Source organism: Sinocyclocheilus grahami, unplaced genomic scaffold (genome assembly GCF_001515645.1).
Source record: "Sinocyclocheilus grahami isolate Dianchi unplaced genomic scaffold, SAMN03320097.WGS_v1.1 scaffold678.1, whole genome shotgun sequence".
Lineage (NCBI taxonomy): Eukaryota > Metazoa > Chordata > Actinopteri > Cypriniformes > Cyprinidae > Sinocyclocheilus > Sinocyclocheilus grahami.
In genome coordinates this window covers 139,063-156,748 of record NW_015505857.1, presented here as the reverse complement: position 1 = coordinate 156,748, position 17,686 = coordinate 139,063, and the positions used below count along the sequence as shown (strand labels likewise).

Below are 17,686 nucleotides of genomic sequence, written 5' to 3'. Positions count from 1 at the left end.
CACACACACACACACACACACACACACACACACACACACACACACACACACACACACACACACACACACACACACACACACACACACACTCACACACACACACACACACACACTCACTCAAACACACACACACACACTCACTCAAACACGCACACACACTCACTCACGCACACACACACACACACTCACTCAAACACACTCACTCAAACACGCACACACTCACTCACTCACTCACTCACTAACACACACACTCACTAACACACACACACACACACTCACTAACACACACACACACTCACTAACACACACACACACACACTCACTCAAACACACACTCACTAACACACACACACACACACTCACTCACTCAAACACACAAGCACACACACGTTTATTTGTGAACTGTTAGGAGTAGTTCTCTCTAGGAACAATAGTTCATTAGGCGTTCCTAAATAATATAAAGACTCTTGTGCAGTCTTTCAGTTCATTAAATGTCAAAGTGGCAGAATTGAGCAAATAATGCAATTCACAACTCTATGTCCTGCACAGTGACAATTAACTAATATGACAATATGAGCATTTAGTGGTCGAAACTAACCACAGAGATGGGGCAAGAAGACCGTGACCTTTCTCTTGGAAGAAATCCCAGCACATGCAATCTCCTCTCTGTCTTAATAAGAGAGTGAGAAAGAATAGCGAGAGTGCCCAAGAATATACATTACACTTGTGTGAGGTTACAACATCAGAAAAAAGGTCAGGTGACTAATGCCATGCGTGTTGATGAATAATCTTTAATAGGCAGTGCTGCTGTTAAAAAGGACTGAGCATGACTGATTTATGTAACGGTTACTGAAAGAGAACACGGGGACTACCACCGGCATGCTTCAGCTGAATCTCCAGTACCACATCTGTGTGTGTGTATACATATATATATATATATCATAGAGGTCTGTAGGGGAACTACCAGCGAGTCATCAGTTTCCTCTTTTTTTCCAAAATGTACAAACGCAGGCATTTGCTTTAGAACATCATGATTGCATCACACAAAGCACACAAAGAAATGAAGAACAGCTACACTTTGTGCTCAAAGCTTACTACACGGTCAAATACACAATGTGTAATCTGTTTAACAGCCTGTAGACCGTTTGGTATGTTTGCTTGCACACAAGTCATCATGTGTCCTATCATAAGATGTTCCGTGTGAAGCTCTGTGTGTTTCTCTGCATGTGCTGTTCAGAGGAGAGCTGGACTGATTTGGAAATGTGGAATTTCCACGTATTGATGAGGAAGCGTGGTGTGAATGGGAGCTGTCCATAAGAGACAGAAACACCGAGAACGGCTGAATGCTGCTCATGTCCCGTGGGCTCTAATTCTGCCAGCAAGCTCTTCACAGATTCACTCATCTTCATCTCCATCATGATCATCAGTAGGCAGGTGAGAGCCAGTGCACTGACATTCCATATACAATAGTTTTATTCTGCCATACATAATGAATACAACTGGATGGATACTTGATACATGTTTGTTATATATAACATTGTGGGACACCACTGAATGGTGTTATTAGGGTGTTAAGGAGAGCAGAGATGTAGATAAATGTGTTGATGCTCATGTTGTGTGCTCTTTCCTGCTAGTGTCTCTTTGATTTCAGCACATGCATTGTCATGTTTTCCCTGAGATTATTCCTGACCTCTGCGCTGCCTCTGGAGGGTAAGGATGAGTTTATGCAACACTACAGAATATTATTCCATAGCCATGTATGAAGTGCGTGCACAGGACCACTTTCCACGCATTCCTCTCCTAAAAATGCATGAATAATTATGATACAGGATTTCACTGCTTGAAATGTCATGTCAACGGCTCCTATACAATCAAAGACTTCAAGACTGATTTCAGTCAATTATTTTAACACATTATTTAAAAACATATGTGCTTGCATTCTGCTGCTTTTGTAGTGCGTCTTAACTGACCAAATGTGACCTGCGGTGTCTGATTTATCTCCATGGGCATGTTTTTTAGTCATAGCAAAACACTTTGCTTGTATTTTCGTATGTTGCGTGAAGAAATAGACCAATGAGAGAACAGTTTACTAGCGCGTTGACTTGTATTAACAAATTTGGTCCGTTTAGAAACACTGCCGTGTGAAAGTGAACCGCACCAAGAATAAAAAGCAACATTGTAATCATTTTAATCCCTGTTTTGGAGCAAAGCAATCGATTTACAGGTGTGAAAACAGGTGTTAATACAGTCACGAGCGAGTAAACTGTTCTCTCATTGGTCAAAGTTCCACGGGTTATTTTCCGGGATTCCACTGAGCTGTCACGCATGTCATCCGTCAGGATGGAACCACAACAGCTTCACGGGCTTATTGTTGTTGTTTTGTAGCTGTCTTTATATTAATTTATCACTTTGAGCAGGAGTCCAGGATTCATTGAGAAAATTTTTTTAAAATGCACCTACTACAAAGAAGAGCAATAAGACGGCATTATAAAATGAAAAAGTGCATGCGCTTTGATTTTGAATGGCGAAGACGTGCTCAGCCACAGACATTCACAGGTTCATTTTGAGGTAGTAGCAAAACAACAAAGCTAATGCTTTTCACGGAACTTACGTAATTATACATTGTGATATAGCCTGGTTCGTTGGTCTGTTGGATCGGATTGCTTTCTCACTACAACCGAACCGCTCCAGAGTTTGTTTTCAATCGAGCCGAGACCACCTCGTTCAGGCGATCTCGGACCGATTGTTTTGGCACGGATCCGAGCGCGATTGCCGTGTTCACATATGCCCAAACGAACCGAGCTAAGGGGGGAAACACACCAGCTTCCCAAACAACGAGCCTGGTGTGAAAGAACCCTTATTAGTCTAATATTAAATCATTCCGATACACTCGACTTGAGAGATGAAGAAGAGACCGATTCAGCAAATCCTTAGAATGCTATTGTTTTAAATAAACTTAATCTCAATTTCTGTTGTCAGTCATGATGTCCAAGATTCATTCGTGGGATTGATGTGAACAATCACTGTTTGGATTAGTGTTTTTGGGGCAGCAAATTAATAATTCAGTACATCAATATAATAAATTCTTCATTCATTACACTGGCCCCCCGCTGGCTCACTGACCCCTCTACCAGCAGAAACCTCGCTTTCCCAGCAAAGCCTTCCATCCAGAGCTGCTGCCAGTACCAGATGAGCATTAGCACTGCGCTTCTGAGGACTTGCTTTCCTGGACTGCCACCTTTAGAATAGAATTGACTTGAGGAATTGAACTGACCTTTCCTCAGCAGCCCTACTGACAGCCAGCACGGCAAGAACCAAAGAAGACAGACTACTGCAGGACTATTTCCCCTGGCAATCATGAGTTCGGCCTCACAGCAAAGCCAGTCACGAGTCCAAGAGCAGATGGAGTGTGAAGTGTCCTGTGTTCTTATGGACTGTCCATCGGTCCAGCTCGGAGACTCTAGGATAGGCTCCAGCATCCCTGCGGCCTGGAGAATGGATGAACTGCTACGGTACATCTTACCAAAACACCCTACAGTATCTGACAGGAGAGAAATCATGTTTTCCACTTCACTCCCAATGCTAATCATTGCTAAAATTATCAAAATTGAAGAATGATCGGGTGTGACGTCATTTCAGGAAAATTAAGTTGGTTTTGGGAGCTCAAATTGGCTGGCCACAGTGAATTTACCATTGGTGGAAATCTCCTCCGGTTCATTTCTTCTTTTCAGTCTGCGAGTGATAACATGAACACACCGGAGAGCTGCTTTATAGTAGAAACTGAAGTTATAATCCGAATCAGAAGTGGTCGAAAGTGATTTTACATGAACGATACTGTAAAGCTGTAGTATACAGTCTTATATAAATGAATGTCTATATTAATAAACGTGATGTGACTTGACTGGAGAGCCGAATGATCAGATTCTTTCTAACTGCTGTGTTGTTATTGAGAGGAAAGCGTGAAGCACATGTACATCTGAAGGTCGCTGTGATTTTGCCAAGTAAGACTCCTGAATCAACATTACTGTCCAAAAATACAGACTTAACCCAATCCCCAACCCTAAACCTTACCCATAATTTATTCCTAAAATCAGTGGGAAATGATAGCTGATTAACAAGGGTGTAAAAGCACCTAATCCTGATTTTAAGCCTAAAACTGACATTTACTGAAAAGTTATCCCTCAATTCTGATTGGTTGATTGGAATGATGTTCCAGGAACATGTTGTACTTGGTGAAATCCCGCTCACCTACACCTGAATAGCCTGAGTCAGTGAACTGTGATTGTGATACCGTGCTACCGTACTACTGTTTGTGGATTAACAAGCTCTTGTGGTTGTTGGTTCAGACAGTTGTGTGCTTGTGGGTCCAGAGATCCCAGATTATCGAGTTCAAGGCGAAGCGGTTATCATCAGATTCCCTTTTCTTGAAGATGCGATTAATTACAGGAGACTGCGAGTGGACAGCAGCTCGAGCTTCCACGTCCGTCACAGCAGCCTGAGGAGCGAGAGGCGTGATGGGGTGATGCTGACCGAGCGCAGGATCCTGCTCCTCCCGTCTCACCCCTCAGACTCTGGAACCTACACCTACATCTTCAGGTCAGAGCTCACAGACTGACAGTCTCCTCCAAAACCGGAGTACTAGCACACTTTAAATCCAGGAACGGACATGCTAACATACTAGTACTAACATCACCTTTACTTACAGACATACTCTACCACTGAAATAACATCGATCGTCTTTAATATACATTTCATATTACAGTAGACTAAATATAAATGTTTATATTTCATAAATTTCACTCTTAAATCAAAGGTAGAAAAAAAGTTAAATGAAGGTCTAAATGACTTTTTTCTACCTTTTGGTTTTGGAGTGAAATATGAACCCAGTATGTAGTTGACACCACTCTTGCACTTAAAGCATGGTTTATATTTATATGAGTTATGTATCTCATGAATGTTTTGATGTTATTAATGCAGATAATAAACGTGGCAGGGGCCACTTGTGCTTCTTTTAGGGGGAACACTTTTAAAATTAATCTTAACCAGCTTTCAGTATTTCTCATTCAGTATTTCTTCACCCTGCAATCTCTAGAAGTGAGCTATAACAAGTTCAACTCAAATGAAGGTTCCATTACCAGATTTTGTCTTTGCACAGTCGCGTCTGCTTCATATCACCTAATAAAAAGGCAAGCAATCAATGTAGGGCAAAACCAGACAATATAAATTAAATATTGAAATCTAAATTTCTTTAACGTGTTACATCTGTTCTCTGGTAGCTTTCTGTAGTGTTTGCAAAGTCATGATTGCTTGATCTGTAGTTTTATAATGTCTAATATAAGCAACAGCGGACACTTGGATAGCTTAACAGCATTTCTCACTGCGTGAACATGACAGAAATTTAATTTTTATTTTCGTTACCTGTATCCTTTTTTTTGGTGTAGCTCTGATGAATATGTGAAGCTCCTTCTCTCTGAAGCACACGGTCTCTGCATGTGTTCTGACTTTTCAATAATTTCCTCTTGACAAAAATGTTATGGCACAATGAATTACTTTATTCCATTACTGCCACCTAAAGGACAAACTGCGCATTACACCCAGAATTGTTTGGTGTGATACAATTCCAAATTTAGGGGGTCAAGCTTGTTGACACGGGGCACTCGGCCCCCCGGACTACGGAAATACCAAGACAGTGCACTCACATTACTATGAATGGGAGAAGGTGCTACATGCAGTATGGCAGAATAAGTCCTGCCTTCTAAATAAATGAGCCAATCACTAATGAATAAAGTCATCACTTCACTGCAGCTGCCATTAGAAGCTCCAGTTGCCATAGAAACATTCAGCGTCCTGAGACACACTTTAGAGCTGCGCATTGGCTGGACTAGCCTGAAATATAAGCTTTTTAACACTTTTGAGCATACAAACAACATTTACAGGACAGTTCATGTCAGATTTTCACTTTACATTAAGTGGCCTTAACTACTATGTACTTACATCAAAAAAGTACTTATTGTGTTCATATTGTATTGTAAAACACTTGCTGCTATTGAGGTGGGATGCGGGTGAGGTTAGGGACAGGTTTGGTAGTATGGGTAGGTTTAAGGATGGGTCAACAGTGATGAAGTTCTTAGCATGCTGATCTAAATGTAGTTAGTAATGCATCTGTCACGCAGGAGCGACACGTTCTGCCTCACTGGGAGTATTACAGTAATGATCTACAAGGAAGAGGAGCCCAACATCACTGTAATGCCCTACACCGCACGCGCAGGAGAAGATACTGACATCGTCTGTCCCCATTTGAAATACTTCAAAAGGTCTGAAAATCCAAAGTGGTACAAGGTAGGTCCCTGCACATTGTGGAAAACATGTAAATACATATTTGAATTCAAAGGACAAAAATTTTTCTAAAATGTATTAATTTACAGGATTTTCAGAGCACAGCTCTCCCTATCGGCAAAGGACAGTATACAGTCGAGAGAGGCATAATTCTGGCCATCAAAAACATCTCTGTGAAAGATGAGGGCTTCTACACGTGTAGGCTAAGTGTGATTTTCAACAATACCCAGTATAATGTGAGCAGGACCTGGAGAGTTCAAGTGTCAGGTAAATAAATTCCCTACGTCGTGTCATACGGACGGTTCTGCCACTGCTTCTCTTTCTTTCTAAACCTGTCCGATGGTTGAGCAAATGATGACATCTTTTCTTTTTCAGTCCCAGAATCAGAAGCGGTCACCTCTAACAGTCTCAGTGCTTTCACATGCAAGTATCAGAGATGCTTTTTAAAAATATATATAATTGAACCTACATATTGATCTAAAACATTAAAATAACCATTTGAATTCTACTCCCTGGTAATTTAACAATGTTTTCTCACAGCATCGAGTCTTTCATTCCCTTACATTGTCTTTCCTGCAAACGGATCCTTCATTGAAAGTCATTTAGGTGAGTCTACACTGTTAACAATACTAATTTACAGGGGTTTATTGTCAGAAATTTAGATGATATATTTATATGCAGGTCACACATTGCATGACACTGTCCATATTATCGTATGACCGTATTCTGTAATACAAATAAACTGTACTGTACTTAATTTGAAATGGAGCTTAGCCAGTTTCATTTGGATTGGACACAACTTTCAGGGACAGGTTTACAGCACAATAATGGACAGTGAAAAAACTGGCTATACAGAAGACACTGAAGTTAACAAGTTCACATGTTAATATAATCCGCGAGTAAAAGGACAGTAAACAGATTTGGTTTTTCCAGCATGATGGAGGACTTGAGCAAGAGCTTTCATTTCCTAGACTTTAATTTCCCAGAAGTTAATAATAAATAGTCATAAAGCAAACATACATGTTGATTGCTCACATTCGATTGAATTCACTAAGAATTGCATTCAAGTATTCTCCATAAAGGGCTTCCAGCACAACCTCATCTCTCTCACCTATGTGGACTGAATTGGTAATTTAAAAATGTTATATTATTTTAAGTACTGAATCATTAATTCTCTGTAAGAACCTTCCCACAGTGAGTGAATAAGGCCCATGTTTGTTTACTTACTGTTATGTAGTGATTATCAGACAGTTACTTACCAACCTTTAACAGTGCTGTTAACTTGCAGGCGTTCCTTTGGTGATCCAGTGCATGGTGTCTGTTGGAAACCAGCTAGCTCAGTCCACAGATGTGACATGGCTGGTTAATGACCAGTCAGTGGAAAACTCTTACCTGGGTGGACGTGCTTTTCAGACAGATAAGAGGTAACCTTGATGCCTGCATTGATCCATTTGAACATTGTGTGTGAATAAAGGTCAAAGGTGACAGTCAACAGTCCAGAGCACATGAGCGAATGGTCTAGACACTTTGGTGAGAATGCAGCGGAGGCAGAAGTGAGTCCATGGGCAGGCAGGATAGGCCCCAGCATCCCCATGACCCTACAGTACACAGGACACGTGGTTTGGAGAATGGATGGATGGTCATTGGAGTCAGAGACCAGGCTAGGTTGAGTCTGAGTCGAGACAGAGACCAGAAGAGGTTCTGAATGATTCAGTGTAAATGTGCCTTCCTTTGGGATGAATGAAGTCTGGTTTCACGTCATTGTCATGCAAACCTATGCAGCAAACACAATGTGCCCCAGTCCAGAAACACAATAGCAAAGAACTATCAGCAAGTCAGAGTCAAGGCCTAGTCTAAATGGTCCATGACCGTGATGAGACGAGACCATTTTTATGGTCTTGGTCTTGTAATGTTCATGGAACATTTATACTTCGAGTCTGGTCTTGAGTCTCATTCATTCCCCAAATCGCTTGTCTTCTGCAGGGTCGTGGGAACGCTGGTAAGGCCACTGATGGGGGAAATGCCATGCACAGATGGCCAGTCCATCAGTCTGATATTGTCTGATATCATTCTCGCCATTTACACACTTTCAAATTACTTTTAGTGATCTCCAACAGGCTTTGCAGCACAAAAACCGTCCACAGAGTACTGGGGCGGAGGAGGAACTGGTAGAGGCTGAAGGAAGGTCAGGGGCCAGGCAAAGGTCAGAGCTGGCAAAGCAGTCTGAAATGGGCAGATAGTCCAAAGAGTAAAGCCAAGGGCAAGGTCAGGCACAGGCAGGAAGTTGACAGCCAGAACCAAGGGACTTGACTGAGGCAAGAGAGCAGAGGGTCCAAGCACTGGGCAGAGCAGTCTGAAGACAAACCTCAGACAGGGCAACACAGGATTGGGCAGAGAGCTCTAGCACACACAGATCCGAAAATACAAAGACAAAAAGTCAAGGCATAACAAGACAAGAGTTCAGTAGGAGAGAGCAGGCAAAAGAGAAACGAGTGATCAGCTGTGTGTGGCTGTCATGTGGAATAAGGCGAAACAAAAAACAATGCAAGAACTGGAGAGACCAGAGTCCTGACAATAATGGAGAATACTTTCATCCAATACTCAGCACTATGTGGAATTTAACATCACACAGAGTTGATGTGTTTTCAGTATCTCAGGCAAGCATCTGGAGGTGCAGCTGGTTATCCTCGAGCTCCTGGAAGAGGACAATGGGACAGAATTGAAGTGCATATGCCAAAACGAAGACCAGAAACAGGAAGTTGTCACTCAAATCAAACTGGAAGGTGGGTACCGTTGACCAGAGGGGCTACTGTATGCTTCTTTTCTTAGTGCTAATTTGAAATCATTTAAACTCACATGAGATCATATCAGTAGCCAAATAAATGAGGTTCACAACGCAGGTTTGGGAGGAGCCTAATCAACCAGTCCTGCCAATTATCGTTTCGACCGTATATTGTTCCGTCCAAACGATTATTCTTCCGGCATCCCTCCACCACCCCTTCTCCTCCTTTAAATCCCTTCTCTTTCATCCACACCATATCATCATAGGGGGTTTCTTACTCTGAGCTCAAGCCGAGCCTCGGGTTTCAAACCTTCTTCACGGACAGCAAGCCAAGTTCGTTTTACCATTACCTGGCAGGGCTGAATGGGCAGGCGAACTCGTGAAAAGCTGATTTAGGGGGTATTTACATGTCACCATTTTGGTCACCTGCAAATGCAGCCTTTAGAACACAGGTTTCAAAGTGCAAAGTGTGTTTTTGGAAACGATAATGTTGTTGTCATGCTGTGATGTCAGTCTGTAGGAATGCGTGTATGCACTGGTAAAGTGGCATTGCCAGGTACTGGCCTGGCATGCAGGTTTGCATCAGTTTGACAACGTTATCATCTGTATGTGAAACCTTTCAAAAACACAAAGGAAAAACTCTTCAGTATTTAGTACAATCGTTGACGTGCAAACGTATGCTGACTCTACATGAGCAGGCCGCCTCATTCAGCTTTAGTCACATGAACAGCCACATATCACTCACTTTAGGATATTAGCTGCATTCACACTATGTGTCGTAATTACCGTAATTCTGAGATAACAACACGTGACGTTCTACTCCGAGGCAGCGTCTAAATTAATCTGGAGGCAGTCAGGTAGTCCGAGTCGTAGCTCTCAGAACATTCCCGCTTATAAGTTGTAATTATGAGTTCTGCAAGAATGTGAACACCATGGCATTGATAGAGTTGCCATAGAAACACATAATTCAGAGTCTGAGGACTTGGAACAGCTAGAGTAGAACGTCATGTTTTGTCATCTTGGAATTACAACATTGCGTGAACGCATTTAATGTCCCAAAGTAGGTTCGTTTCATTTGTTATGTTGGTTGTCATGTTAAATAAATCATTAAAAACTGAAGAAGAGCATTTCAGCATGTCAGTGGAAAACTTAATATATAATATATAATCTTCTGAAGATGCAGCATTTTGACTGAACCACTTCTACTTCTGCTGCACGAGATGAGAGCACATTTTTATAATTCTTCAGGTCAAGAAAGCATCTGAGTTTGTGGTTTATTTCCTCCTTTGCTCTGTCTGGATGCGCTTAAATCCGCAGTAAGGACGCGTTCTTGTCACATTTCACACATGCGCACTTCAATAAACTGCCAGAAAGCAGGTTCATGCATTTACATGCTGAGTGAAATCTAGCTGGTATGATCGGTTTATGCTTAAGCTGTTTATGACATTACTCTGATAAAGGAAAATGAGTTAACACATTTATATGATCATGTGCTTTGTCGGCTTATTAAGCATAATCGGTCAGGAACGTGCATGTAAACGCACTCACTGCATTTTCAGTGTATTGTGTGTTTTCACAAGTATCATTGCTTCAAAGCAGCTGTACAGAAAATCATGATGTTAATGTTTTTATGCTATTATCTTCGTATCATACAGTCGCATTTAGCAGTTAGCCGATAATATAGTTTACATTTTGTGACGATATAAACAATCCATCATCAAAAGTTTTTTTTCTAATGTTACGCTGATTTAATTTTATGGTGTTCGAAAGGACCTGTACTAGACAAAATTTGTATATATTAATATATCAAAGCAAATGATGTTGGACCTGTTTTTGGTTGTTTATCCTACACACCTATCGATCACCTACAGGTGTGCGAGGGTAATTGTTGATGATTGCTAAACCCAAACATTCCATCAAATTCATTCATTCCAACACAGACAACGGAGTAAAACAATGGTAAACATCATCTGTCTCTGTGTATTTTGGCAAGTCTTCTTCGTATTTTATCTTTCACTTCTGTAACGTTCACTACTTGCTACAGTAGCCACGCCCCAAACTCTCACTATTGGCTGCATGGAGGGATGCAAATACATAGACATCCTATCATAGCACTCGTACCGAACACACTGATTGCAAGAACATTTTATGGTCCTAAGCCTATTTGGACCACTTTAATTATTGATTGCTATCAGAATGTGAAGAGACTTTCAACCAGTATAACAAAAATGTTTCTTTCAAAAATCTTTCACAGTGTACTGTTGTGCACATTGAAATTGAAAAAGAAAAATTAGAGAACCTGTAAATGATAAGTCTAAAATGTCTATTTAGATATGTTTAAATTGTCTGCTTCAATTTCTTTCTCCTCCTCTCTTTAGACTCGGAGTCTGTGTGGTTGGTGGGAGCTGCTGCATCCTCCTGTTTTATGCTCGTGGTGTGTGTTTTTGCATATCATTTGTGCCAAAGGCCACAGAAACCAAGGGACTATGTTCTGGCTCGACAGGACAGCACCATGTGAAGATGGCTTCCACTTTACATCTTCAACAATGCACCTATCTTCATCATGTTTTAGTTACTCTGATCTTTTGTGTCGAGTTGGTCTTTTGTTTGAACTTTGTTTTGCTAGGTCTTGCCTCACAGTTCCCTCTCTAATTGTTTTCGGGTGTTTCTTGTTTCTTGCAATCATTACTCCCACATACACACTCCCCTATTTTCAGTACTTGTTTGGTCTGTTCTGTATGCATATTGGCAAGACTTGGTTCCTTGTTTCTTTGTATTTAGCTTTAAAATAAAGCTGCACTTGGATCCATACAACTTCTGTTTTTCGAGCTATTAGTAGAACATCTGTGTAGACTTTAGTTCAAGATCAGATGTTGGCAGACAACAACACATCTGATTTGGCCATTATTTTATATCTACAGCAGTCTTCCCCATTATCTCAGACATATAACACATGCTGTGACTCTTCCTCTGTTCCAGTCATTCAAGTCAAGTTTATTTATATGGTGTTTTTCACAATACATATTGTCTCAAAGCGTTTTGTACACCACAATGTCAGCTTTTTGAGAATAGTATAATTTTAATGCTAAAACTCACCTCTTTAAAGTTCCCTATTAACCCCCCCTGAACCCTCAACCCTGCTTGTGGAATTAATGATAATGTATGTTTGTGATGGAAATGTGGGTAACACTTTAGCATAGGGACCAATTCTCACTAGTACCTAGTTGTTTATTAGTACTTATAAAGCATTTATTCTGCATGACCATTTTCTACATCCCTAATCCTACCCGATACCTTAACGTAACAACTACCTTATTAACTCTTAATAAGCAGCTAATTAGGAGTTTATTGAGCCAAAAGTCATAGTTAATGGTTTGTTTATAGTGAGAATTTGACCTTAAAATAAAGTGACTGAAAAGTAATATGCAGTTTAAGAGCATGATCAGACTGATGCATAAATATATCAAGCTCATTCATCATTTGAAATCTAGAGCAAGAGAGAAGAAAATGAAAGATGATAAAGGCTCTTTCTTACAACCAATTCCAGACAGAGGAAGAGCTGGTCCATTGTACCCAGGAAACAGGACGCAATATGGACAGTGGTGAACCTCTCCCAAATAACATAAGTTGATCAAAATTGTCTTTCTCTGTTTCTTGCGTTGAAAAAAATTGCCACGACAGTACCATTTACAAGAAGCTCTGGGTGGGAGTCGAAAAATAGCCAGAATTATTGTGGCGAATAATAGAGGAAGATAGGACAACTGTTAAAGGAACAGCGGGCAGGGAGGAAGAATGGAATTTGTCAGAGGCGCTAAAAGATTAAGATTAATAAACGATCAAGAGGGGATAGCCCAATTATAATTAAGCCCACAGACAAAGGTAGCGTGGTAGTAGTCATGGACCCAGAACAGTATGTAACGACAACTGTGAGACAACTGTGTTTATAGATCACTGGACAAACCTATCTTCCCTGAAATCTATAACATTCATTAAAATGCCATATCACCCTGCAGCCCAAGACTGGTCTCCCACTGAAGCTGAGCAGCGTTGAGCTGGTCAGTAGCTGGATGGGAGACTCCTGGGAACGCTGTGTTGCTGCTGGAAGAGGTGCTAGTGAGGCAAGCAGGGGGTGCTCAAAATGGAACTGAAAGCGCTTTGTAAACGGGCACTTTGCAGAGAGGGAGGCAGAGTATGTGAGGGGCATGACATGCTGGGGGCAAAGAGATTTGGTAACATTTTATAATAACTTTCATTAATAAATCATTAACGAGAATTATATGATGCTTAATGGATCATCAGTTAATATATATTCAAAGAGTTAGAAACGTGAGATAATGTGCTTGTTAATGTTTGCTAATAAACTTATTAAACAATGGATAATGTTCAAACAAATCATTTCATGTAAGTTAGAATACTTACAAATGTCAATAAACTTTCAAGTTAGGGACAGGTTAGGTGAGGTTAGGGACAGGTTAGGAGAGGTTAGGGACAGGTTAGGTGAGGTTAGGGTTAGGTGAGGTTAGGGACAGGTTAGGTGAGGTTAGGGACAGGTTAGGAGAGGTTAGGGACAGGTTAGGTGAGGTGAGGTTAGGGACAGGTTAGGGACAGGTGAGGAGAGGTTAGGGACAGGTTAGGTGAGGTTAGGGACAGGTTAGGAGAGGTTAGGGACAGGTGAGGTGAGGTTAGGGACAGGTGAGGAGAGGTTAGGGACAGGTGAGGTTAGGGACAGGTGAGGAGAGGTTAGGGACAGGTTAGGTGAGGTTAGGGACAGGTTAGGTTAGGTAAGGTTAGGTGAGGTTAGGGACAGGTTAGGGACAGGTTAGGAGAGGTTAGGGACAGGTTAGGTGAGGTTAGGTTAGGTGAGGTGAGGTTAGGGACAGGTGAGGTTAGGGACAGGTTTGGTGGTGTGGGTAGGTTTAAGGGTTGGTTTAAGGGTCAACAGTGGAACATGGTTCAATCTGCTTATATTATATTGTTTTGATAAATTAAGTGTTTTCTTTTTTTTAATGATTTGTTTGATTTGATATACTGAAGATAGTGTACTAATGTGAGTGTTGAGGTGATAGCAGATTGTAATTTTGGTGCAAAAATTTTTTGTTTGTCTTTAGCAAGCATTTAGCTAAACCTAACCAGCCATCCTTTACACAAACCTTGTTCCATTAGCTAAAAGTCCAATACCCATAAAGATACTGATTAGTAATCATTTATAAACATTTGCAAATGATGAATAGTTTGCACTTTAGATTGGCTGCTGCAAAAACAGGAACAAATGATTAATAGATTAATTGTTATGGTGTGTAAATAGAGGTCTACACAACAAATGAAGATCACATGACCTGAAAGTTTATTGTCATTTGTAAGCATTTCAATTTACATTAAATAATCATATGTTAATCATTAGGTAACGTTTAGTAAGTTCATTAGTAAACATTAACAAGAACAGTATCTCATATTTCTAGCTATGTGAATATATATATATAAATATTAACTAAAGATCTAAGTTATTATTCTGAATAAAGTGTTACCGAAATGTTGAGAAAACACTTAAAACTGAAATGATTTCTGTAAGTCCAGTGGTCAAATGCTCAGTTTCTGTGTAAATCGACATCTGATCAGTGACTGATCTCTGTGTGAATGTGCTCAAAACTGAAGTCTTTCTGAATGTATGTAAGCAGAAGGCTATTTTAAAAAGGAACGTTGTTATTGTGTGAATAATATGTGATCAATAAAACAGTAACTGTAGTCTGATTACGAGTCTATTACTGTGTAATTTAATCTAATTAGAAGTATTTTTGAATCTGATTATGTAATCCAGATGACATGTAATCAGTTCCCCCCAGCTCTGCTCACAGCTGTGAGTCTCCGTATGTCTTGAACACTTGACTGTAGGAAAGTGAAGATCTTCACTAACCGTCAGCTACTTTTATGTGTGGAGAGGAAAACCAACAATCATCTCATCTCTGTGTTGCTGTACGCTACCAAAGTCACACATGAAACCCCGCAGCACACGGGAGACACACATTTGTGCAGCGCCGAGCAGCTCTCTCACACTGTAGGACGTGACAGACTTTTCTGAGAATGAGATTGTCACTCTCATAAATAACTGGACTGCGTGTGAATGTAACCGTATTAATACAGGACTGACAGCCGTATCATGACGCCGTATTCTGTGTGAACATGGCCTATATAAAGCTAGAAAAATGAATGTGTTTTATATCATCTGTGTTTAAAAGCTACAGAGATGAAGGATCCATTGGAGTTCCTGCAGCTCATCTGAAGATGACAGTATTTCATCCAGTGAGGAAAAGAAGAGCCGTAGAGAGAAACACACAACTGGACGAGGTAAGAGTCATGATTATTATTAGAAATGGTACTTCTCCATTTAAATGCTGTTCACAATTGCACTTGTAGCCTTTGAACAGTGCTGCTAATAATTGGATCTTGGATCTCTAAAGTCCAATAACCAGATCAAAAGAATCCAAGGAAACAAATAGCACAAATACTACAAATGTTTGTATGTGCAACATATATGCAAGTGTTTGCCTTCTATTTCTGGCATGACTCTGTATCTAGCAAAGACCCAGCTGTTTTTTAGCTTCTACCCTTTTACCCTTTTAGTTGAGGTATCAACAAACATTTCTGAAATATCATTGCTTCAAAATCATTGAAATGAACTACAAATGTTCAACCTGTGTTCACAGAAACTGTGCATGCTATGTGATGAATGTGATGAATCCTGCTGTATCACATTTGATTTCTAAGTCCTCTAAATGTTAAATAATCCACACTTTGCTGAATCTCCTGCTGTACACAGTCTACTACATGCCTTCTGTTGTCTTAACTCAGAGTTTATACTTTTAGCAAGTAAAGGACCTTTCAGTATAATTGTAGAAAATGTTCCCCTTCATTTTGAGAAAATCATGTTAAATGTATCAAATATGATGCCTCAGGGGCCAGATTCACGAAACAGAAATTCATAAAATTCTTCTGAACTGCCATTCTCTTCTTATTTTCTAACATTAAAAAGAATATTTTTGTATTCTCAAAAACTTTTCTTAAGCATGTTCATAGAAAAGTAAACAAGTATGAAGTGTGAGAAACGTATACATTAGCATCAGCTTTGATCTTTATTAATGTAAATATCATCTTACAAGGACATGATGGGGAGATATAGTCACAACATGCAGCCAGAGATGAGCGTGGCAAGGAACTCAAGACTCCGTTTTGCCTTTTCTCATTAAACGTTTATTTCAATGTTTATTTAGTCCATTGACTTTTTTTTGTGCAGCCAGAAAGGCAGAAGAAGTTATTAAATACTACAAAGAGGTACTGAAGACTTTCAGAAAAGTGAGAAAAATGTCTGCAGTCTTCCATCGACATGGACTGGACAGAGGAACTAACTGCAGATCCTGGGTTTTACCAAGAGATAAAACATTAACAAAAGGAAACTCTTTTTGATTTTGACAAAAGGTGCAATGCAATGATGTCTACTACTACAAAGCAAAGAATAGAAGAAATTAAACAAAATAAGGAGCTCCTACTCGTGCAGCATAGCTATAATGAGGTAAGGCTGATGCTTAATGTCTGGGGAATTTGCTTATTTAAAGCAAACCTTTGCTTGCTTGTTTGCTCTTTTAAAGGTCTCTAATTGCACTGTTCTTTTCTGTTTGGAGACTGTTTTGGAGTGAGTTCTCTAGTATTCTTATTACTCTGTGTTCTTTGCTGTTTGTGAGTAGTGTTTCTAACTCTTACTTTGAAAGGTAAGCATCTTTATTTTCAATGATGAAAACATTTGAAAATTGATTTTATTTAAGGGAGACACCGTATCCCTTAAATGTCTGTCTAGTTTGAACTAGCTGCTTGCTCGCAACTGCTGTCTTCACGGAAGCTTTGCATTCAAATATTTCAACTCAAATCAATATTTCGTGTCTAATTACTTAATTTGTGTCTAAATAATTATTTACTTATGTGGCAAGTTCAGCAATGTATAATTGCAAACCAGCAGTAATTAAACATAATTACTAGGATATTGTTCAGTTAACTTACAGAAATATAATTACATCACAAAAATAATATGTGGCTTCTTAAGTTGTAAATAATGGCTAAAAGGTGTAACTAATGCATTATTGAGTTAATGGAGATGGGTGGATTCCAGGAGCTGGGGAGAGGGAAGCAGGGACTGGAGAACACAAGGAGGACACGAGACGAGGAGAACACGAGGAGGACACGAGACGAGGAGGACACGAGACGAGGAGGACACGAGGAGGACACGAGACGAGGAGAACACGAGGAGGACACGAGGACACGAGGAGGACACGAGGAGAACACGAGGAGAACACGAGACGAGGAGGACACGAGGAGGACACGAGGAGAACACGAGGAGAACACGAGACGAGGAGGACACGAGGAGGACACGAGACGAGGAGGACACGAGACGAGGAGGACACGAGGAGGACACGAGACGAGGAGGACACGAGACGAGGAGGACACGAGGAGGACACGAGACGAGGAGGACACGAGACGAGGAGGACACGAGGAGGACACGAGACGAGGAGGACACGAGAAGAG

General features: G+C 40.5%; 2 protein-coding genes across 3 annotated transcripts in view; one reads left to right on the top strand and one right to left on the bottom strand.

Annotated features, from left to right (window-relative positions):
- Positions 1 to 351: 351 nt before the first annotated feature.
- On the top strand, positions 352 to 11,973 carry LOC107559212 (interleukin-1 receptor type 2). Of its 2 annotated transcripts, none has more exons than XM_016242963.1 (10): positions 352 to 1,434; positions 1,635 to 1,710; positions 4,447 to 4,596; positions 6,174 to 6,339; positions 6,426 to 6,603; positions 6,712 to 6,759; positions 6,877 to 6,942; positions 7,625 to 7,760; positions 8,986 to 9,119; positions 11,497 to 11,973. In XM_016242963.1, exons 2-10 carry the CDS (start codon positions 1,655 to 1,657, stop codon positions 11,634 to 11,636), a joined length of 1,074 nt encoding a protein of 357 aa, XP_016098449.1. In that variant the 5' UTR covers positions 352 to 1,434; positions 1,635 to 1,654; the 3' UTR covers positions 11,637 to 11,973. The 2 variants fall into 2 exon arrangements, with proteins under 2 accessions (XP_016098449.1, XP_016098448.1); XM_016242962.1 differs by having other exon boundaries at positions 4,347 to 4,596.
- Positions 11,974 to 17,201: 5,228 nt separating this feature from the next.
- LOC107559211 (bactericidal permeability-increasing protein-like) overlaps positions 17,202 to 17,686 on the bottom strand; it is a 20,115-nt gene continuing 19,630 nt past the window's right edge. Inside the window, exon 17 of the mRNA XM_016242961.1 lies at positions 17,202 to 17,297. The gene's annotated coding sequence lies outside the window, so the exon portion shown is untranslated. The remainder of the gene's footprint in view (positions 17,298 to 17,686) is intronic.